Source organism: Lepidochelys kempii, chromosome 13 (assembly GCF_965140265.1).
Source record: "Lepidochelys kempii isolate rLepKem1 chromosome 13, rLepKem1.hap2, whole genome shotgun sequence".
Taxonomy (NCBI): domain Eukaryota; kingdom Metazoa; phylum Chordata; order Testudines; family Cheloniidae; genus Lepidochelys; species Lepidochelys kempii.
The window spans coordinates 15,085,689-15,108,873 of NC_133268.1; the positions used below are offsets into that span (position 1 = coordinate 15,085,689).

Consider the following 23,185-nt stretch of genomic DNA (forward strand, 5'->3'; position numbering starts at 1 on the left):
TCAAGATTTCAACAAAAATATTTTTTAACCATTTTCTACTCAGCAAGGAGCAGAACTGTTCATAGTAGAACAGCAGAGAATACAGGACAATATTTATTTATAGTGGTGGAAATATATTTTTCCCATGAGGTCGTCGGTTTGGGACACTTGTCAGGTTTGCCTGTGTCCTGATCAATTTCATTTTTAGGTGGCCTATTAGGACCATAATAATTTCCTGCTTAGACGAAACCTGTGAATCATCTAGTTTAGTATCCTGTCTCTGGCAGTGTTAACTTGTAGCAATGAGTTCCACATGGTCATCATGCATTGTGTAAAAAGCTTCCTTTTATCGGTTTTCAATGTGGAATTAGGCTGCAATCTTGGAAGTGCGCCTACCAGGAATGGCTCTTAAGCATTGCTGGTGATAAAACATTGATTACCTCTGAACTTTTCTAGAGAATAAATGTCATGTCAAAAAAAGAAGCCTTGTAGTTTTCAGATGGAGAAATTGTAATCATGGTAATCCAGATGATAATACAAATTCCAAATAATGTGCCTTTTGCATCTGATGGAATCACTCGATTGATCCTATTTAAAATTATAAGTAGGTGGGAGCCCATTGAAGAAAAGGCATCATGAGACCAGCTTTCACGAATAACACCATCTGTCTTCTAGTCCTTCTTGAATGGTTAGCATCATGGTGTGTTCTGCTCCCAACCTTGATCTCTTCTCCTGAATTCCAATTGCCAATAGACCTCAGACCCAGCCTTCTTGCTTTTCAGTATAAATTAATATTTCATTATATGCTTGCCTTTCTTCCAGCAAGGTTTGGTTGTATTGGGTGAAATCCTGGCATCACTGAAGTCAATGGCAAAACTCCTCATTGGCTTCAGTGGACTAAGGATTTCACCCATTATTTTTTAAAAAGCTTATAACAAACCCTTTCCTATAAGTTGCCTATCTTAAACAGTGGACTGACTACAAATGGTTGCCTTTCATTCCCAGTTTGGTACATAAAATAGTGTGTTTAATAGATTGTTATTTGGCTCAGTGATGTTATGTGTAATGTCACCTCTATGTAGCGAACAAAAAATGTCAGTTATACTGAACATATATCAAATGTATAGGGAGAAAAAAACTCACCAGTGTAAATATGTAATCTATCTATCTATCTAAATCTTGTTTAACAATCTATTTTATCTGGACACACTTTGCAAACTAAGAGCATTTCAAACTGTTAGTTAAAAATATAAAATTGGCTGAAACTAAAGCTTCTGTTTGTACAACTATACAGGACTGGAATAAATGCTCCACAAAGATTCTTTCTGATCAGAATAACTTGAAATCTGAGTTAATCTCTTTTGTTATATATTAGTGTATATGGTGTTTCTGATAAGTGGTTTTATACTTATGTTATTATACAGAGAATCTGAGATCCTGTTGTGCCAGGATCAGGATGGTATACAGCAATTATTTATTTGTCAGGGAGACATCACACAAAATAACCCTGCTGCTCACCCTAAACATCAAAATCTGTTCCCTGATTCTACATGTTCACTAACTCCCCACAGGGTGAAAGAATGGTGGAACGGAGTGACGCAAGAGCCTTTGGAGTGTGTAATAGGCTCCGCCTTCGGAAGCTACAATGTGTGCAACACCCTACTTCTGTGGTTTTCATTATCATTTGCTAAATGCTAGACAAGATCCCAGTAAAAGGCACTGCAAGAAAAACCTAAGATAATAAATAGATAATTAGATCATCATGATGCACTGTGCACCTTGGTCTGCTGAGTCAAAATCTTTGTCCCCCACACACACTCCACTTTCTAGAAATGTCACAAAGAGTTCACTGGTGTACAGTAGGTCATATTTTTGGTGAATAAATTTTGAATAATAAACCCTTGCATATAATAAATGCTATATTGTATTACTAAAAGATGTTTTGAAATAAACAATTTGCTAGTGTTATTGTAAAGGAACTATTAAAATGAGACTAATGTTGTACAATGGTCTTTAATAATTTTTCTCGTATCTTTATATATCATTGTTTCTTATATATTGCCTCTCCTATCTATACATTGTATGGCGTTTATCACCACAGTATCTGAGACCCATCTCGTCAAAGGGATTTAGGTACCTTAATTCCTTTGAGAACATTGACCTGAGCCCCTCACAATCATTAATGGATTTTTATCTTCACAATGTCCCTGCAAGGTAAGGAAGTACCATCTCTGTTTTACAGGTAGGAAACTGAGGCGCAGAATTGATTAAGTGACTTGCCCACTCTCATGCAGAGAGTCTGTAGCAAAGCCAGGAACTGATGCCAGATTGCATGAGTACTAGTCCAGGGCCCTACCTACTAGGTCATCTTTCCACCTCTCAAATTGTAAAATAAAATATTTTAAGCAATAACAATATTGTTATTCATCATGGCTATGGGACTGAAAGGGTTCTGAATGCTTTGCAGCGCATTCCCTAAATAGTTTATCATCTATGCTAAGCTTTTAGAGTAACAGCCGTGTTAGTCTGTATTTGCAAAAAGAAAAGGAGTACTTGTGGCACCTTAGAGACTAACCAATTTATTTGAGCATGAGCTTTCGTGAGCTACGGCTCACTTCATCGGATGCATACCGTGGAAACTGCAGCAGACATTATATACACACAGAGATCATGAAACAATTCTGCTGCAGTTTCCACGGTATGCATCCGATGAAGTGATCTGTAGCTCACAAAAGCTCATGCTCAAATAAATTGGTTAGTCTCTAAGGTGCCACAAGTACTCCTTTTCTTTTTGCTAAGCTTCTAGTCATGCAAGGAGTTCTGCATCAGAAACTTCTACCCCTGTGCAGATGCCTGTTGCCACGGACAGTGCGGGTCAGATTGGGCACAGCCAACCTCCACTCATAAGAACACTTTGCAGGATCAGTAGCTAAGGCTCCAATTTACTTCTATGGGGCTCCAACCCTGTGACCCAAATCCACACATAGAGACATTGACTTCAGAGGGACTCTAAATGGTTCCAGCAGGTCTACTGGTGTGAATCTGTTTGCAAGACCAGTGCCTCTCTTAAGATGTGATGTAATAAGTGGCAGAAATAAACAGCAGAGAGATTATACTTGGGCAAATGCATGTCCTTTAAAAGAAGTTTTTGTTCTTTGTTGGTAGTTTTTCAAATTCCAAGGTTTTTTTATTTTTGTTATCTACTCTACTTTTTGCAGTATTGTATTTATTTAATAATTATTCTCACTGACCCATTTTTGGTGAGCCTCCCAGAAGAAAGCGAGTCTTGAATAAGGTATTTGGAAGAAAATAAAGCAATGTGCCAGAGTTTACATACACAACATTATTCTGTATCCTGGGTTTTACTTTTTTTAATCCTCCCCTCCCACGCCTCATACCATCCCCACCATGCACCATATTGTCCTCCAATTTATCCAGTTGGGCAATCACATGATCATGCTCTTTTGCTTTCCCCATCATATCTAAGGACAAACGGAAGAATTAGCCCTCCACATTGCATTGTTTCAAGGTTCTGCTTTACTTAAAAAATAATCTTTAAACCACGCATAGAAAATAAAAAGGACAGGTGAGATAACAAAGGTTTTGTCCCCCGGATAGCCCAGAAAATCGGGCTGCCAGATTGTTTGTTTACTCTCAAAGATGGATTCATGCTCCTCTTCCACCCCCCCTCCCGCCCCTTAAAGGAAATATGATCCAATCAGGTAGTAGGAAATGATGAGACTGGCTCCCCCAGAGCTATGTTCGGAGCACACGCTTTTGTCACATGCATGGGACAGAGCAGCAGTGGGAAAACTACAATGCCCAGCGTTCCCCTCTGCTCCCTGATCAATGGACCTTATTTGAATAATCTGTGAGCCTTTGGACTCAGGCCAATCAGCTGTCAGGGACCCATGATAAATCGCAATGCATTATTGATAATCATAATTACTCTGACATGCGCATTCCGCCCAAGGGGGGTAATTTCCCAACTCTAGGAATTTGTTGTGAAGAAAATAATTGCTACTATTTTGCTCCCGATGCTTGTGCACCATGTCGAGACGCAAGCAGGCGAAACCCCAGCACATCAACTCCGAGGAGGAGCCGCCCCCAGATGCTGCAAGTGGTAAGGCGCAAAGTAAGAGACGGAGGCTTGCCAATTACCAACTTTAATAGATGTGCAAAGAAACCAGCCAGGGACTAAGGGGTTTTGTGTGGGTGCGTGTGTGGCTTTTCCCGTCCCCTCCCCCCCACCCCACACGCAGTGGATTCGGCTCGAGATCATGACCCCACACTGACCACTCGTTGTTTGTACCATTTATTCCCATAATCTGCCCCCCCCCCCCAAAAAAACCCCAACCCCTCATTTATCTTCAATCATTGTTCGACTGATATCGGGCCTGATCCTCCTTTTTCTTCTGAAATCGCAACGGGATTCCTTCCCCCCCCCCCCCGCCCCTTAAAACTGTCCGGTGGGTCTGCCCAGAGCTCCAGCCCCATGGCTGCTCCTTGCTGACCACTCGGATCGCAGCCGAAATCTCTCTGTGTGTTGCCCTGCCGTCCCTGTTGGGTGTGTGTGAAAGCCTTTCCTCCCCATCCCCCTTAAAGTTTAACGTGTGCTGGCTCTAGACGGGAATCTGGGCTCTCTACCTTGTGTCATGCCAGGGAAGCAGGATGCGATCTGCTACGTGCCTTGATACAGCCAGGTTTGTTGTAGCCTAATGCAAGGTGAACCCCCAAACCCTACCCAGCCGGAAAAGATTTGGTGGGGGGGAGAGACAGAAAGGAGTTGCAAACCATCTCTTTAGCGCAGGCATAGGGAAAGGCTTTAGTTTTGTTTCTCTGGATCTATTTTATGGTTCTTTTGGTGGGGATTTCTTAAAAACAAACAAACAAAAAAAAACCCCTGCTTTGGCTAGTTTGGTTGGAGATCACAATCGCCCTGGACCTTTTGTAGCCTGACCTCCAGCCATCTTTGATTTCCGACTTCCTAAAATAACTCCGGTGAGCTAACGTGGTGTGTGTGTGTGTGTGTGTGTGCGTGTGTTTTGTATTTGGGTGGGGTGGGACTTTTAATATCGGGAACCACTATTAGATGCTCTGGATCTTTGTATTTTAGAGGAAGGGAAAATTACGTTTGCAATGAAGTTATCCCTGATCTTTGGGAGCGGGGTGCGCAGAGGGGGAGATCGGTTGTGGATGGGTGGGAGTGGAATTGATCACCTAGCATAAGTGCTGTTAGTTAGAAACGAATTGAGCAGAGTTGTAATTCCTGGATCCTGTTTGAAAGTTTCATCGAGACTATGCAGTTTCTTCTCATATGTTCCCAGGGTTTTTCTGTTGGTGCATTGCTAAATTGGGGAGAATTTGTAGCACTTGTAGACGACTGCATGGGCCGATTCCTTTACTGTTAATTGTCAGTTTAAATTTCAACCTACTCTTTAAAAAAAAAAAAAAATCGGTGCGGATCTAATGCCACTCATCGCATAATTCCTATTGACCGACTGGATATCAACCTCTGCAACTACTTGGGGTTGGTATTATTAGAACTGAATTTGCCTGGTTATGTAGATCAGTGAATTTCTCTGGTCTCAATTAGGAATCGTCAGTTTCAGTCCCGTCCCCAAGAGAGATGAAGGTGGGATTTGTAAATAGTTCAGATTTATTTTATTATTATTAAAGCACCAACTGCCTCGAGATATTTGGGATGGGAGGGTCCGCAGGATTTTACTAACCCTAAAAACCTGGACTCTGTAATTCTGTGGGTCGGCTCTTCTGTCTTTAAAGGTCAAATATTCAAATAACTCCCCAAATTCAATGCTTGATCACTTTTTCCGCATAGGTAGAAATGATCAATAACAATGTATGTAACAGGAGCCGCCTATTCCCAAACCGCAGGAGATTAGGATTCTTATTTCTCTTTCTCCCCCCCCCCCTTCTTTCTTTGAGCCGAAATGTCCAATTGTTGGGTCCGGTTAATGGTGACTTAAGAAACAGCAAGCTGGCCAGAAGGCAATAAATCCCATGTTTAATGCATGACTGTTTTCCTTTGTGCATATGGTTAGGCTGGGGGGATGGAGGTGATGTTTCCACATGTAAATCTCTGCCCACTGCTGGAGAGTCACCTCCGGGGGCTGTGCTGAAACAAAAGGGTTAATAACTCTCCTGAAGCTGCAGAGTTACTCCAGAGGGGGTGGGGGAGGGAGAAGAGAAGGGTTTTTCTCATCCTTTCGAGTAACAGGTATTATCAGGGTTTTTTAATGATTTTGCAAGGTCTCGAAGGACAGCAATTTAAAGCACCATCTCTGGAACTTGCCTGGTGGGTGTGCATGTCTGTCAGTCTATTAAATACCCAGAGTGGGGTGGAGTGTGTTTGGTTTTTTTGTTTGTTTTTTTTTAATCCTAACTTTTTTGCTTTGGCTACATTACCTTAGGTTCGTTGGGGGGGGGGGGGGGGGCTTGTCAATCTGTAACAGACAAAATTAGCCCGGTATCCACAATGTAGCGCATTGCTTGACTTTAATTTATTGTGGAACTTGAATTGCTTTCTTGCGCCACCCAGGGGTCACTGGCAGTACTAGGCGATCTGTAAAGAAAACTTTGAACATTCCCCCCCCCCCAAGGTCTTTTGAAGTTGGATGGTAGCTTCCCCTTCGCCCATAGACGCATAACATGGTGTTCAGAGCTGCAGATGACGGCTCCTGCTCTTGAAGGACTTGTGGACAGACGGGTTGCCCCTTCCCCCAGTGCCCCGCCCAAACTTTGTATTATTCAGAAGCCCTGCTGGTGAATCTCTGAGCAGATTTCCCTCTGATCTTAACCTTCCTCCCACCCCCGCAGAATGGGGCTAGTGTGCCGCCCATCCTGAGCCAGAGCTACCTGACTGTTGTTGCTCTTTCTCCACTCCTACAATACCAGCTTGGAACAAAGTTATAGAAACCGTTGCAGAAATCTCTCCGCTACTGTTTGTGATAACGATCAGAAGAAGTGGGTGGGAGTTAAACCATCTCTACGAACCCCTTAGCTAAATAAAACAGCCTTGACGTGATACCAAAAAATAAAATAAAATCTGGATTTAGGATTAAGCATAATTTATCTCCTACTCTTCAGAAGAATCTAGATATTCTCCGACCTAGGTGTGTCCATAAATACCAAGGGATGAAGCTCCATGACAAAGTTAAAATTCCTGCCAGATTGCCGGAGAAATGATCAAATATATGCATAATGGCAATAATAAAATCAAGCCCTTATCTCGCTCTTTTGCAAGAGAACATTTGCAAAGCAATTTGAGACCCACCTCTGAGAACAATGCAGTGTGCCAGAAAATGGTTTTGCTAACCTGGTGATCGATTAACAGGTCAAAAAAATCGGCAGGTGGTCACTTGAGAATAATACTACACAGTGGGAAATTAGCATTTTCACAAAAGGGTTTAAACTGCCCATTGTACTGGATTACAGCCATTAAAATGTAGGATTCTTAAAATGCAGTATACGACTCTTAAATAATAATAAAAAAAATCTTTCCAGACTAAGAACTGAAGTTGTATACTGTATGTGGGCATCCATTCACATTGGGATCCCCACAATTGAGTTCTGTAATAATTCTCAAAATATATTTTTCTCAGCTCATGCTGCTATAAAGGAGGTATTCTTAGTTGTAGCTTCTCAAAACAATGGGTTTCATGCAGTAAACTGTGTTAATGAGCCCTTAGAGATGTGAGCCACTGATTCCAGAACTTCTGGTGCAAACATGATTTATGCTGCAAAAGTTGTCCATTGAGTCGGTGTGAGGTGAAGCCAGATAGCGCTCGGAGACGGGTCAGGTTATATTTGATGGAAATATTCAGTGCGGCCCAACTTGAGAACTCAACACGCCTGCCGTGGCCCGTTGCTGCGGTTTAAATTAACAGCTAGTTAGTGCTGTTTGAATCTACCAGAGCTCTAGGTGGGTTCAGTCACCATTACTGCATCCAGGGCTGACTGTGCGCTGTGGGGTGTGCTGGGGCTGGCTAATCTGTGCAGAGCTGTAAATTCTAGCCATTGGGGGAAGCATGCAAGGCAGGCTGACTGACTGACTGGAAGGGGGAAAATGTCTGTCTTGTTTTTTCCCTTTTACGTAAGTGAAACGTTATATTGGTTGTCCTGATCAAGTCCTCTTGCTAAACCCTGCAGCATGTGACGTTTTGACAGAGCTGCTGCTCTAACCTTTGCCTCCTCCTGCCTGCTGTGGGTGGTAAGTTGATGTCAAGCTTACAATTAGGACTCTCATGCAATTGACCTTGGCAGCGGGGTTTGCGCCGTTTAGCTTGGTCTTAAACACTGTACTAGTGTTAAGTGTGGTCTCGGGCCGCCTTGTTTATGGGCGAAGGACGGGCCGGTGGAAGTAATTGAGCGCTGAGGAAGAAACCGTGGTGGGTCAGGTAGAGCAAAAGACTTTTCCTCCACTCTGGGGTGTTGCAGCCAGGCAGGTTTCATTGACGTTTGGAGTCCTCTGTTCTGCTCTTTGCAACACCGAGTTATTTAATTTTCCCAGTGTGGAGTTGACTCTGTCTGTCCTGAACTTAGCTTCCGAAATGTTCTTCGCTCCGCAAACCCAAGAACTCGGGTTTACCTGCAGCGTGTAATCCAAAATGTTGGTAGCTTTTCTAGCCTATTTTAACCACTGCACTTTTCGACCTCCGTTTTTAAATTAGCATAGTTTTGGGGGCAGATGGTAACCTACTTATTTACATGTCCTTAGGGAATGATTAATTTGTTCCAGCCACCAATAACGAATGAATTTTAGTTGCATGTTTGTCGCTACTGCTGTTTTAAATTGCAATCTCTTGTTCTGGAGAAAGTAGACGGTTTTTGTCATTTTTGATCGAGCTAACCTGCCTTCCCGGCTCCAGAAATGGATATTGTTTTCAGTGTAATACATGAGTGCCCTCCACTGTTCGGCCTTTTAAGCTCAGTTGTTAATAGCAGCATCAGAACATGTTTGCTAAAGCTTTCAGTTTTGAGCCTCAGCAGGTAACTGCAGACATTTTAAAGGGGTTTGTCATGGCATTCAGTAACTTTGTTTTTAAAGCCCTTTGAAACTACACCAGAAGGCTAATCATGCAAGGACATGGAATTTAGAGATCTAGTCCTAAGACTTTTAAGAGTTGCAATCTCTGTTTTTACAAAATCCTTCTTTTATGTGAGGATAGCTAGAGTCTTAAATTTGTCTAAATGATTTGGTACCTTTAGATTTTCAAAGCAATTTCTGTGAAACTTTAATATATTCTGGGTTAACCTAATTAGTACTCTTAAAGGTTTGTTAACAAGGTTAGATTAAAACCTTGGAAGACAATTCACAACCTATAAACTAAAAGTATTATAAGGCACAAGAAGTCTCTTGTCTGGTTATTCTTGGGTAGGAAACTGGTATTGACTGACTTCTGCTGTGGGAGATTTAATTACATTGTCTCCAATCATTATTGGAAACTTCAAATGTTTTAAAATAAACCACCTGCATTTCTTAAAATTGGGGAGGGAGCCAAACTTATTTACTAAAGCAGATGGGTCTTGGTAGTTAGCTGTTTTGACACGTTTATTCAGTCCTATTTTTCTTCGACATGCTTGTGAGGGTTTTTTTTTTTCCCCCTGAAAGGCTTAAAATAGCACACTTTGAGTTTGTTGCAGACATTGCTAGACTTGAGAATAAAGTGTCTAGTCTAATTTTTTTAAATGCTGGTTGAGCCCTTCAAAACTAGAAATTACTAAACTGATTATTTAAAATTAATTTTTGAAAGCAAGGAAGAAAAGGAGTGTATGATTATGCTAACAGTGACTATTGGGAAAGTGAGAATAGATAATAAACTGATCAAATTTCTGTAAAAATGAAGAAACCTCACAGGGTATTAACTTCAGTTACTGTGAAGTAGACACTTTAAAATTTGGTGTGTGGGTGTTTTTTGTTTTTTTTGTTTTGTTTCATGGTCTCTGACCAACCACCCTCCTCTCCTCTTTCTTCTTTCCAATAGCTCTTCACTAAATCAAATTAAATCAGGTAAAAGGTGTGGGGTATTTTATTAATTGTCTTTAGAAAACTTTTTTTAAAAACTTAAAATTGAGTCTAAAGATTTCATCAGACCTTATTGTAAATTACCACCTTATCCTACACAATAGTGGACTCTTCTCCCCCCCATCCTTTTGGCAGTGATTGAATCTAAAACCCCTGCTGGGTTTACTGCATTCTTCTAACTTATTGGATAACTAGATGCTGAGAGATAACATTCCTGAAATTCGAAGGTGGGGAGGGGGGGATAGAAAACAGTAGAGGTTCAATCCCTGTGAAGCATTTTTGAGCGGGTTAACTTAAGTGCATGAGTAACTGTTCTAACAGAACTCCCTTGCTACTTGACAAATACTGTTACAGTATTTGGACAGAGTTCTCCACAGATGTAGACATGCATGGTGAACTTTCTTTGCACAGAAGTAACCTTACATTTTAAGACTGTTAAGTATGTGTCACTGATAACTGTTTCTAGGGTGGGTTGGTAGAGCAAGGCATGTTTTGGTAAATGAGGTGGCCTGATTGCAATCACTGGAGTGTTCCTACAAGACTGGGAAGAGGAGGTGGCAGCTAGAAATCAAAACAAGGATCTCTGGTGACTTTTTTTTTTTTTTTAAATTTTTTAATTTATTTTAAGAGCAGATTTCCCCCCGCCCCTGTCTCTGTCTAGGATCTCAAATGTTTGTGGTGGTGGTATAGCCATGTCAATTCCAGGATAAAAGACAGAAGATGGGGGAGGCTATATCTTTTAATGGACCAACTTCTGTTGGTGAGAGAGAAGCTCATCACTCTTTGTCTTTCTCTGATCTCAGTACCTATAATACCCAACTGTTTTACCACTATTGAATGCACGATTGTCACTCTGTCCTCAGGACACACAATACTTTCAAAAGACAAGCCTGGGGGCTTAAATTCATAACTTTGCTAAATATTAAACATGGACTGAATAGAGACTGGATTTATGGTTTATTACAATCTATATTCCACTAACACCCCACCACCCCTCCAGTCATAGGGAGGAACGGGTTTAATGGGCCACTTTACCATAAATGGTCCCTTGAAATGTGTTAACTACTTATGCTAAACAGTCTTACACCTTACATCACTGGAGCGGTGCACACTGGCAACGCTTTAACTAAGGTGGCTTATATGGTTGCAGCACAGCACTGGGAGAGAGCTCTCCCAGCACTCGGTTGTTTTTTTTGTTTTTTTTTAAATCACTCCCATGAGGGGCGTATACAGCACTGAAACTTGCAGCGCTCAGGGGTGTGTTGTAAATTGCCAGTGTAGACAAGCCCTATTATGCTGACCTCCTGTTGGCTCAGTTAATCCACCTCACCCAAAAGGCAGTAGCTATGTTGGTTGGTGGTCTCCTGGCATACAGTAACTCCTCACTTAATCATCCTGGTTAACATTGTTTTGTTATTAGGTTGCTGATCTATTTAAAGTCGCATTATGTTCCATTATAAGATTGTTTGGCTTGCCCCGCTCCACCTAGCGTTCCAGCCAGGGAGCGGGGTCAGGGTGTGGGGGCTTGCCCCAGTCCGCCTAGCGTTCTAGCCGGGGGACAGGGAAGCCCCCGACCCCACTCCCCTGAAGGAGCATGCCAGGCGGGCGGAATGGCTTAAGCCCCTGCAGCCCGACCCACTACACCCCTGCCTCAACCAAGCTTCACAAACATCATTGGTGAGTACAGTATTAAATTGTTTAAAATTATTTACAATTTGTACTGTATATGTACATAATCTTTTGTCTGGTGGAACAAAAATCTCCCTGGAACCTAACCCCCCACCGTTTACATTAATTCTTATGGGGAAATTTGATTAGCTTAACATCATTTCACTTAAAGTAGTATTTTTCAGGAACATAACTACAGTGTTACTGTAGTACTGTGTACACTGGGAGTTAGGTTGGTCTAACTATGGTTTTATCTACACTGGCAAGTGAAAGACAAATTTCATGCTGTTCAATGGCGTCTTTTAAAAAACACCCATACACCCCCAAAAGACACAAGTTTTGCTGACAACAAGTGCTGGTAGGACTGCTCTCCCGTGGACACCACCACTCGTTGGGGTGGCAGTTTTGTGGGTGGGAGAGCGCTCTCCCACTGACAAACAGCAGGTAGGCTGTGCGCCTTTTAACGGCAGGGCTGTAGCAGCACAGCTGTGTCGCTAAAAGTTGCGCCGTGTAGACGTAGTAGACATAGCCTTATGTCTCTCTCGGGGGTGGATTTTTCACGCCCCTGAGTGATTGTTGTTATACAGTCATAAGTCTGTAATGTACACCTGGCCCAAGGGCTTGTCTACACTGGCAATTAACAGCGCTGCAACTTTCTCGCTCCCGGGTGTGAAAAAACACACACACCCCCTCCCCTCAGAGCGCAGCAAGTTGCAGCACTGTAAAGCGCCAGTGTAAACAGTGCCCCAGAGCAGGGAGCTACACCCCTCACGGAGGTGGGTTTTTTGAGCTCTCCCAGTGCTCCGCCGCAACCACACAAGGCAAGCAGCGCTTTAGCATTGCCAGTGTAGATTAGCCCTAAGCTTACCAGACCTGGAGAAGAGCTTTACGTGAGCTCAAAAGCTGGTGTCTCTCACCAACAGAAATTGGTGCAAAAAAGACATTACCTCACCCAAGTTGCCAATATTGATTCATTTATATTCAACCCTCTGCCCTGTGAGGCACAAAAGTATCCTCCGTTTCACAATTGGGAGGAGATCTGGAGGCGGGGAGGAAGGCTGTGTCTCACTATCTTTCCCAGGGTTACCCAGGAGTCTATACTGGGAATTGAATTCAGATCTTCTCAGACCCAGTGAATGTGAGATTGTCAAAAATAGGGAAACAAATGAGCAATATGGGACCACATGAGTGTATCGGAGGGAAGTTAACTAGGGCTGACCAGAAACCAAGATCTCCCATTTCGTGAAAAATTTTGTGATCTCAAAATTTTGTGATCTCAACATTTTTGTTCCACCTTTTTGGAATATGTGTGAGGGGATTTACAGATTAGGTCCATAGCTTCTCCTTTTTTACCAGTTTAATTTCAATTGACACAAGGTACTCATCTGCCAAAACAAGTCTACTATCAATACAAGGGGGACGCTACCATTCACATTTATCTTTCTAATCCAGTCAAGTTAAATCAGAGTCCCCCTCAAAGTTATACTGTTTTTTTGCAGGCAGAACAAAAACCTCACTGCCTTAATCCCAAATTTGCAAGTGTTTGGAACAAAGGCTGTGGTGGTTTAACCTGCAGCTTGGTGGGTTACATATTGGATGGGAGTGAGATTGTTCTTGTGAAACTTTGAGCCTAAAAAGCCTTTTGAGTCAGTGTGCATCATAGTTCCAGGAAGGACAGTGGGGTTTTTTTCTATTTTTTTTGTTGTTGTTTGTTTAAAAAAAAAACTCAATTTTACTCTCCCTCATCATTGATAAGGGTAGAACTAAATTTATGGAGTTCTAAAATGTCCATGTTTGACTTCGGTTGGTCGCTTTCTGTTGACCAAGTCCTGAATCAAGTTGGGCCTTAAATTTTTAGGAGACTGAAATTTCCGAGTAAAATTTTTTTCAGTGAAAAATGGATTTTTAGCTACAGTGGTTTATTTCTTATTTCTTTGGAGAGCTGATTGTATATTTTGGGTGCAGCACTGAGAGTTGGTCACTATGATCTAGCACTTTACCTTTTGCTTAGGGGACTGCCTGGCTATTTATCCGTAGGTTTAAAAAACAATTTGGTAGAGTTGCTGGGGGTGTGGAGAGGAAATGCTTTGTGTGGTGGCTTGTATTTTTCTCTTTTTGCGGGAGGCTCTGTTTTGTGTATTTCAGGGCAGGTCTACACTTAATGCTGCATCAGTGGAGCTGTACCGCTTAAGTGAAGACACTCCTATACCAACAGGAACTCCTCCCTCTCAGCGTAGTTAATCCACCTCCCCGAGAGGCAGTAGCTGCTTCTCCTGTTAACATAGTGCTGTCTAGATGGGGGATTAGGTTGGTATAACTGTGTCACTCAGGGGTGCAGATTTTTCACACCCCTACATGACATTATTATACCAATGTAGGTCTGCAGTATAGACCTTGCCTCTGTGTGTGTTGTGCAGTTCTGCTAATCTGAAATATAGGGCTGGAAGGCACCCAAGAGGTCACCATCTAGTCCATACTCCCCTTCAGGCCCCTTACACTGAGGCGCATATTACTTCAGTTGCTCTTATACAGGCCTTGTTTTGGTAGCTATTGTAAGGCAGAGATTATATCTCTCTCCACTATAATGTTACTGTGAATTTTTCTTAACCTGACCTAGCTTAAGGAAACTCCTTCAAAGCCTTTCATTCTCTGGGCAACTAGAGATTTCAACCCTAAACACTTTTTTGCGTTTTCATTGCTGATAAAAGCGTGTGTGTGTGTGTGTGTGTGAGAGAGAGAGAGAGAGAGTGTATGACTGACTCTCTGTTACTCTAGCCAAATGTCAAGGTTTGGCGCATCCTCCCCCATGAAATTATTCTGGCCCAAACTATATACACTTGCCTGAGTTGTAGGTGTAAAAATGTCTGTCCATGTAAATCCCCCCCTTGCACACACAAGATGCACGTTGTGCAGCCTGGTAACCTATGTCTCTGATATAGGGGCTGTAATTATTTTGCAGTTGAATGCTTTTTAAAGTAAGCTGGAAAATTAAGCTTATCAATGATCTGTGATAATCGTGACCACTTACTCTATAGTCTAGTTACTAAAATGCAGCATCCAATACTACTGAAATAACTCCAGTCCCTGGGTTATTGGCATTATTGGACCGGATCTTGTGAGGTGCTAACACCCTGAACTCCTACTGAAGCCATACAGTGTCAGGCCTCTACACCATTGACCTATAAAGATGAAACTCAAACAAAGTGCCTCTGTGATCAAAGGGTCACACAGTGTGTGGCCAGAGGGCACTTTATGGTTTCCTGGTAGAAGATAGAATGTCTCCAGTGCTGTGTGTATAGGTTGGTGGCAGGAAAGGGGAACTTGTTAACAAATAAAATAGGGCTGCAGCCTTCTGAGGTGAAAACACAACTGATGGAAGTATACGATTACTGTGGGATTTCTTGTTAAAGTTGGGATAATAAATGTGACATAACTCATCAATGGTGAGTTGATGAGTGGCTCCTGGGTGTCCGCTGACCTAAGGCGCTTAAGGCTCTAAATCAGGGTCATTTGGATGAGTGTTAACACCTTTTTCAGACCAAGGTAAAATTTTCCCCTCAAATCTTTCTGCAGAATTTTTAAAAGTCTATGTAGTTTGGAGGGGAGGGGAACCAGAAAAGTCTGGAAAAACAGGAAAATTCCTCTTCAGCTTTTGGCACATTGAAGGGGGAAGTGATTACACCTGGGTTCTTGTCTAATTTACAAAACATAATCTTTCTGCTTCCTGCACCCCACAGACTGTCTCTGACAGGCAAGTGCTGTTACATAAATTCCAAAGTGAGTGTAGTTCACAGTGGAATGCTTATCTTGCAACCCACCTTGTACAGAGACAAGGTGGGAAAAGAGCTCCATGTAGCTCAAAAGCTTGTCTCTCTCACCAACAGAAGTTTGTCCAATACAAGATATTACCTTCCCACCTAATATCCTGGGATCAACACAGCTACAACTACAATGCATATACCAAATATCCTGAAAGTTGTCGTAAAAGTCAAAAGAATTTGGTGACACTGAACACCCACCTTGTCTCTCCAATGTTCTGAGACCAACGTAGTTCCAACAACACTGCAAATCCATCCTGTAGTGAGTTGTCCACTCTCGATAGTCTAAGTGTTAAATTATTATACTACTACCCCTTTCTATTAAGGTTTGGCCACCCCTGGCCTACACTCTGATCCTCCTGAAGATTATAATATGCTGCTCAAAGTCGGAGAGCCTGCTCCGGGCTTCTGCCCTGCAGTAGGGTGGTGGGGCTCAGGGCTTCAGCCCCATGGGAGGTATCTGTTGGTGCTCAGGGTTTCAGCAAGAGTGGGGCGGAAGCCCCAGCAGGTACCTCCTGGAGGGCTGAAGCCCCTAGCCCCCCTCCCCACTGGGCAGAAGCCCCTAGCCCCACCACTCCACTGCAGGGCAGAAGCCATTCTGGTAGGTGGGGGAGGGGGGCAGGCTCTGTGAGCCACACTTTAACTATAAAAGAGTTGCAGTTTGGCAACCTCTGGTATATGCTAAAATAGTGTGTGTGTGTGTATATCTATATATAATATGTGCTCTTTCTTAGAACAAAATGAAGCTTTAAAGTTGTTCCACATGAATGTTAAAAATGTAGGCTTTATTAGCCCTTTCCCTTAAAAGTAGCATTAAATTAAACAAACTAGTATTCACACAAAGGTTTGTCTTGTGTTTATACAGTCTGATTTGCTTGAAAGGAAGTGTTTCCTTTCAAAAAGTCTCATTATTATAAGAGCTGTAATCTACTTAACATGATTAGTTCTCCATTGATTTCTAGTATATGGACTATAACACCAGGTTTATTCGTTCTATCAACCCTTTTCATAAAACACCTCGTATACTGTAATATGGGAGAATAATTGCAGCTTCATTGTTTCTATCTGCAGTGGTTATGTGCTTCAATGGAATCTTCATAAAATGGAAGGCAGTTACGATGTATGTTAATTCTAGTGATTCACAGCTTCATATGGCTTTGCTAGAATTTGGCCATTGACCCTCTAAATAACATAATTTATGAATTTGTTTACTTTGTATTTAAATCGTGTATGCACTCCATTACTTTCTTGCCTTGAGTTGTTTAAAAAAACAACTCATCCAAGCACTCTTAGTTAGAGCACCCATTTCTATTTTTACATGTGTAAAGAGACTTCTAGTGACCTAGTTTTCCCCATTTGAATTAGGAGGTAACATCGCTCCTCTTTCCGTCACAAGGCGGACAGTGGGAAAGTATACCACTTTCACAGACAAACGACGTAATGTGACCTTGAGCAAGCTACAAAGTGAATCAGTAGCAGAGCTTGGGATAGGACTTGGGAATCCCATCTCCGAGGTTTGCATTTGGTCCATGTGTCTAAGCTCCCATTATCTTGCATTTATAGCTTTTCAATTCTTGGCTTACTTACAGCCTTAACCTGGAAAAAACTTACCCATGTGCTAGATGTATGTATACATAGGGAATACTTGACTACTTTTTTTTTCTCCCCCCTCCTTAGGGAGTCCACAAAACGCCCCAGGTGATGGAGATGGTGAAATGAGTTCCAAAAGGTGCCGAACAGAAGAAACCAATATCTGTGAGAAATGTTGTGCAGAGTTCTTTGATCTCTCTGAATTCCTTGAGCATAAGAAAAATTGCACTAAAAATCCACCTGTCCTAATCATGAATGATAGTGAAGGAACTATACCCCCTGAAGACTTCCCTGGAGCCTCTACAGAGAGCTTTCCAAATGATCGACAGGATAGCCAGCCAGCCAAGGACAGTCAGTCAAAGAGTTGCACTGGTTCTGTGGAGAAGAGAGAGGGGAAAGTTGATACTGAAGCAGTGGGAGGAATGTATCTAAAAACAGAACCTCCTGTTACTCCTGCAACTCATGGGCTACGCTATTTACCAAAATCCAAAGTACCAAACACTAATGTGACTTTGCAGACAATACGTGGCACTAAAGTGGCTGTGAATCAACGTACCTCTGATGCTATCTCTTCCTCAGCAGCCAGTTTTAATGCTATTCCAATGATCCTTGAACAGCTCGTGTGCTTGCAGCAGCAGCAACTCCAGCAAATTCAGCTCACAGAGCAAATCCGTATTCAGATTGCCATGATGGCTCCTCATGCCCTACATCCTTCAATAGTAGCTGCTACTGATCCACTAAAAGCTTTGGGTGCTCAGATGTCTCAGCAGCTGTCTGCTGCTGTTGCTTTAATTGGACAAAAAGCTGGAAGCCAAAGCCTATCACTGGAATCCTTGAAGCATGGAAAACTACCTCATTCTAACATGGTCATTCCAACTGCTGGCTCAGTAGCCAGTGGGCTTTCTTCTTCCTTCTCCCTGAAACCTGAAGCAAACAGAAGCCTCCCAAGTTCTATGTCTCGTTTTCCAAACCCTTTACTACCTCAATCATCCAGCTCTGTCATCTTCCAAAACCCACTCTCGGCAGTTTCTTCAGTGATTGATCCCTCAAAGAAAGGGAAAGGGAAGCCCCCCAATATCAGCGTGTCTGAAAGCAAACCAAACACTGAAGAACCTTTCTTTAAACATAAGTGCAAGTTCTGCGGCAAGGTCTTTGGCAACGATAGTGCTTTGCAGATACACCTCCGCTCCCACACTGGCGAAAGACCCTACAAGTGTAACATTTGTGGTAACAGATTTACAACCAAAGGAAACCTTAAAGTGCATTTTCAGCGTCATAAAGATAAGTACCCTCACATTAAAATGAATCCCTATCCAGTACCTGAGCATTTGGACAATGTGCCCACCAGCAGTGGAATCCCATATGGAATGTCTGTACCACTGGATGAGTCTAACCTAATTGTGGACAGCAAGCCTATTCTGGCATCACTACCTACCTCAGTAGGTACTGGCTTGCCTCAGAATATCTCCAGTCTAGCATGCATCAAGGAGTCTCTTGCCAGCACATTTTCAAGTGACATGCAGCCAAGGCCTTCTCCAGAAAGCGAAGGTGGTTCTTCCTCATCAGGAGCAGCGAGTCACGAGTCTGGAACTGAGCAGAGCCTGAGCTCACCGCAAGCTAGCTGCAGTGTGAGTGTCTTCCATGTAAGCGGAGCAAGTGAGCAAGGTTCAGAAACATCTAAGCTACAGCAATTGGTTGAGAATATTGACAAGTCCACCACAGACCCCAATGAGTGCCTCATCTGTCACAGAGTGCTGAGCTGCCAGAGTTCACTCAAAATGCATTACCGTACTCACACTGGAGAAAGGCCATTCAAGTGTAAAATTTGTGGCCGTGCCTTCTCAACAAAAGGTAACCTTAAGACTCATTATGGTGTCCACCGGGCAAACACCCCCCTAAAGATGCAACATTCCTGTCCAATTTGTCAGAAGAAGTTTACAAATGCAGTTGTATTGCAGCAGCATATTCGCATGCATATGGGGGGACAAATTCCCAATACACCTATGCCGGAAAACACTTGTGATAATACTGATGTGGATCCTACTGTGACTGAGAAGAATGGAGACCTGACTCGCCCAGGTGAGAACATGGAAAACGTAGAAGAGATGGAAGAAGACCTAGACTCTCAGGATGGCCCTAGCAACTCTTTGAAACCACCAATTCCATATGATGCACAGTCAGAATCTCCAGGCACAGCATTTTCTGGGATTGCAGCTCTGGAGAACCAAATGAAAATGGTAAATTCAGCTTTGAACTTGCAACGGCAAAGCAGCCTGAAGTCTAGCGACAATGGTTCAGCAGAAAGTGATGGCATGACGAATGATTCTTCCTCTGTGGCAGGTGATCCAGATTATCAAAATGGCAGGAGTCCTGCCGCCTCTGAATCTGCTTCATTCCAGGCATTGTCCCCAGCCAATAGCCAATCTGAAAGCATTAGGTCAAAGTCACCAGGTTTCAACAGTCAAGAAGATGCTGGCATGGGAAATAAAGCTGAGGGCCCTGAAAACCATCTTGCAGAGATGGAAGGGGCTGGCGCTTTGGATCTAACTTATGGCAATATTGGTCGAAAGGTCATCAAAGAAGAACCTGGGTTACACTTCCCAAATGGAGAGTATGGTGAGTTATGACCAGTAGCTGCACTCCCCACAACTAACAAAACCATCTGGAGGGGAGCTCCTCAGAGGACCAGTGGGAGTAAGACCCCCCCCCCCCCCATCCTGCTGGTTTGGTTCCTTTTCAAAAGGCACATGGTGCTTGTTGCTCTGCAAGCCACTGAAAATCTCCTTCCTAGTTTCAAATTCCCATTTGAAGGTAAAGTCTCTCTCACTCACACACACACACACACACGTTTTCAAGTTGTAACCTCCTGCTGCCTAGTGATCACGCACACACTCATCCCATTTACTGCAATGGGAGTTGTGCTCAGTATCTTGCATTTTGTCCTAAAGTTATTAATTAGCTCTCTAAACCAGACACTTCAGTGTTGATAAACCATGGAACAGACTGTTCAGCACTAGTATATGAAGTGTAAACCTAGCATCGCGAATGCTGTGTCTGAGCTTTTTGGATCAGGGAGAAAGTTGTTAAATCCTGAATGCAAAGGGACATATTTGAAGAACCCCATCTTCCTCTTGCCTCAAACAGATCTACAACCCATTAGCACCAGTGTGCCTGCAAATTACAGCTTGCATGTGCATTGAGTGTTGGGCTTGTGCACCTTCAAAAATCTGGACCCAATATCTTGCTTGCAAAGCTTAAACAGAGCTGGAATGTGTAGTGGGGGTAGCCTAATGTGTGTGTTCTTTCTCTTCAGGTCACAGCAGCATTCATGCTGCTTTTGTCAGGGCACCACCAGCCCTCATAAAAGTGGAAATGCCTAGTGAGCGTCCTATTAGCACTAGCCATTTTATTGGCCCACCAACTTTATCACCTGGTGTTCCCCCTCTCCTGGTGCCACGGCCTAAGCTTTGCCGTCCCGCTAAACAGCACATCTGCACTACGTGTGGGAAGAACTTCTCCTCTGCAAGTGCTCTTCAGATTCATGAACGGACCCATACTGGTGAAAAGCCATTTGCATGCACCATCTGTGGGAGAGCCTTTACCACAAAAGGAAACCTGAAGGTAAGCAGTTCTTAAGGGGGCTGAGGTGTGCTGATGCCTGCCTTTGGAATCACCTTCACTAAGAGTCTCTTAAACAACCTCGCTAAAATGCTTCTATTCCTCCTAATCATAATCGTCCACACTTTAAAGATGGCCACTAATAATTTCTCTTGGCCCTCTGGGTGGTCATTTAAGACAGAGTTTACTATAGTCTCTCAATATGCAAGGATCATACAGCTCTCTAGTAGGCCTTGAGATCAGCCTAAATCTATTTTAAAAAACAAAAACAAAAACCCTGTAGGGGAAGAACTGTAACTTTTAACTGCAACTTATAATTGCTTTGTTTAGAAACCCTGCCTCCAAATGCTCCTGAACCATGGTGTGGGTGTGGGATCTGAATTTAGTAGCCGAAGCCCATACCTAGATGATACCTCAGCATGCAGGGAAAAGCCCTGTTTAAAAAACCAAAACTGTATTTGATCTGATTCTTTCAAACCCACACTTTTAAGCAATGATCATTGTTCACCTTAATGAAACATGTTATAGGCTCCACTATTGCTTGGAGCACATTGAGAGTCCCCTGTTGAAATGGCTGTCACTGGAGCAAAGTTCTGCAACAATGTTCAGGGATTTCAGTTAAGCACAAAAAATTGCCCATCGTGCTCCTGTTTATCAGATTAATCCATTTATCTTTTAAGGAACACTTAGCTTCCCCACCCACACTATGGTTTGACGCTGTAGAGCTTCAAGATTCTTCCTCTTTAACAGCCTTTGCATAAGCACTCTATAAGGAGTGGAGGAGGAGGAGGAGAGAAAAGAGATGCTCAAACTTAGAAAACAAAATGAAGACTGGGGCATGGATAGCTGCTTGTTTGTAGGTGGGTGGTCTTTCAGGAGGTTCTGTGTTTGTGCAGTAATATGCTATTTGTGTTTTCCAACTACACAGGAGTGTTTTAGCTGCCAAAATTCTATTCCTGCTAAACTTTTTGTAAAACCATTTCTATAAGTCCTTGCCTTGCCAATATTCCCTGTAGCCTATTCTTAAGAACCAATGTATCTTAAATTGTGTAGAGGAAAAAATAAACTCTTCCCATGCACTAAGTAACTGACTACTTCTGTTCTTGCTTTCCCTCTTTTTGTTCTACTTCAGGTGAAAGTAAACAAGAACATGTAGGGCATATAAGCCATTCTACAGTAACAAAGATCTAAACAAAGATTTTGCTGTAGTTTGAGTACAGAACTACATAAACATTCCTCTGAATGTTTGGCTTTACTTTATCTTGAGGCTCAGATACCCTAGTGCTGGTGAGGTATAAGAACTTGGATAGACTAGAACAGGAGCTAAGAATTATGATAGCTCTCATCTTCTAACTTCTCCTACCCCCTCTTCTGCAAGGTCCATGTTGGAACTCACATGTGGAATAACTCTGCCAGGCGTGGAAGAAGATTATCCATTGATAATCCCATGGCTCTGTTGGGGAATGATCCAAAGAAGGTATCTGAAATGTTTCCAAAGGATATAGTGCCTCCTTCAGTGAACATTGATCCCACAGTATGGAACCAGTATGCAGCAGTACTCAGCAATGGCTTGGCAATGAAGACTAATGAGATTTCAGTGATCCAGAGTGGTGGCATACCTTCCCTTCCAGTCACCATTGGGAGTGGCTCTGCAATAAATACTGCAACAGTCTCCAAGATAGATGGGTCCCAGTCTGGAATTAGCTCGGATATGGAGAAGGCTGGTGGTGCTGCTGCAGACAATGTGCCAAAACACCAGTTCCCTCACTTCATGGAGGAGAACAAAATTGCTGTTAGTTAGAAAAACTCTTTGTGAAGGTGAAATGCAGAAAGAGCAAATATATTTACAAACATATATTTTTAAGAGATTCCATCTCAACCTCCTATTTTCCTATTGACATGCAAATGATTTTATGGTTGTCTTTGTAAGAGTTGCCCACAGTACAATCATGATGTTGCTTTGCAAAAGTAGTAATAATAATAAAAAAAAAAATAATCCTCTTATTTGGAAAGATGCGGGTCTTGCAAAGTATTCCTTGTTACTTGTGACTTTAATGTGTACAGCCTTACAGAAGTTTCACAACTTGAAATTCCAAAGATTATAACATTTGCCTCTGTTTAAACTGAAATCTTTGGGGGTTTGGAACACAGTAGAAACAACCTACTGTTCATGGAAAAACTTTGTATTTACAGACGACACGAAAACTTACTATGCGGGTAAATATTCTAGAATGTCTGCCACCCTTTTAGAAATAGTCTTTGTGTGGGGTTTTTGTTTTTTGTTTTTTTAATGTACTTTTTACTATATGGCTACAGATTTTTTTTATTTTTATTTGCCTCCGAAGCTGTAAAAAGATCTCTTACTGGCTTTTTTCCCCCTTTGATCATTGCTCCTAATAACTGAATACTCTTGTATTGTTGACTGCTGCTTATTTAATACTTGGACAGTCCCTTAAGAATAGTGCCA

The 23,185-nt window shown here is 42.5% G+C and overlaps 1 protein-coding gene across 1 annotated transcript; it reads left to right on the top strand.

The window, feature by feature from the left end:
- Nucleotides 1-4,029: 4,029 nt before the first annotated feature.
- Nucleotides 4,030-22,679, top strand: SALL4 (spalt like transcription factor 4). Its single transcript, XM_073309543.1, has 4 exons — nt 4,030-4,114; nt 17,188-19,716; nt 20,414-20,721; nt 22,097-22,679. Exons 1-4 carry the CDS (start codon nt 4,030-4,032, stop codon nt 22,517-22,519), a joined length of 3,345 nt encoding a protein of 1,114 aa, XP_073165644.1. The 3' UTR covers nt 22,520-22,679.
- The last annotated feature ends 506 nt before the right edge of the window (nt 22,680-23,185 follow it).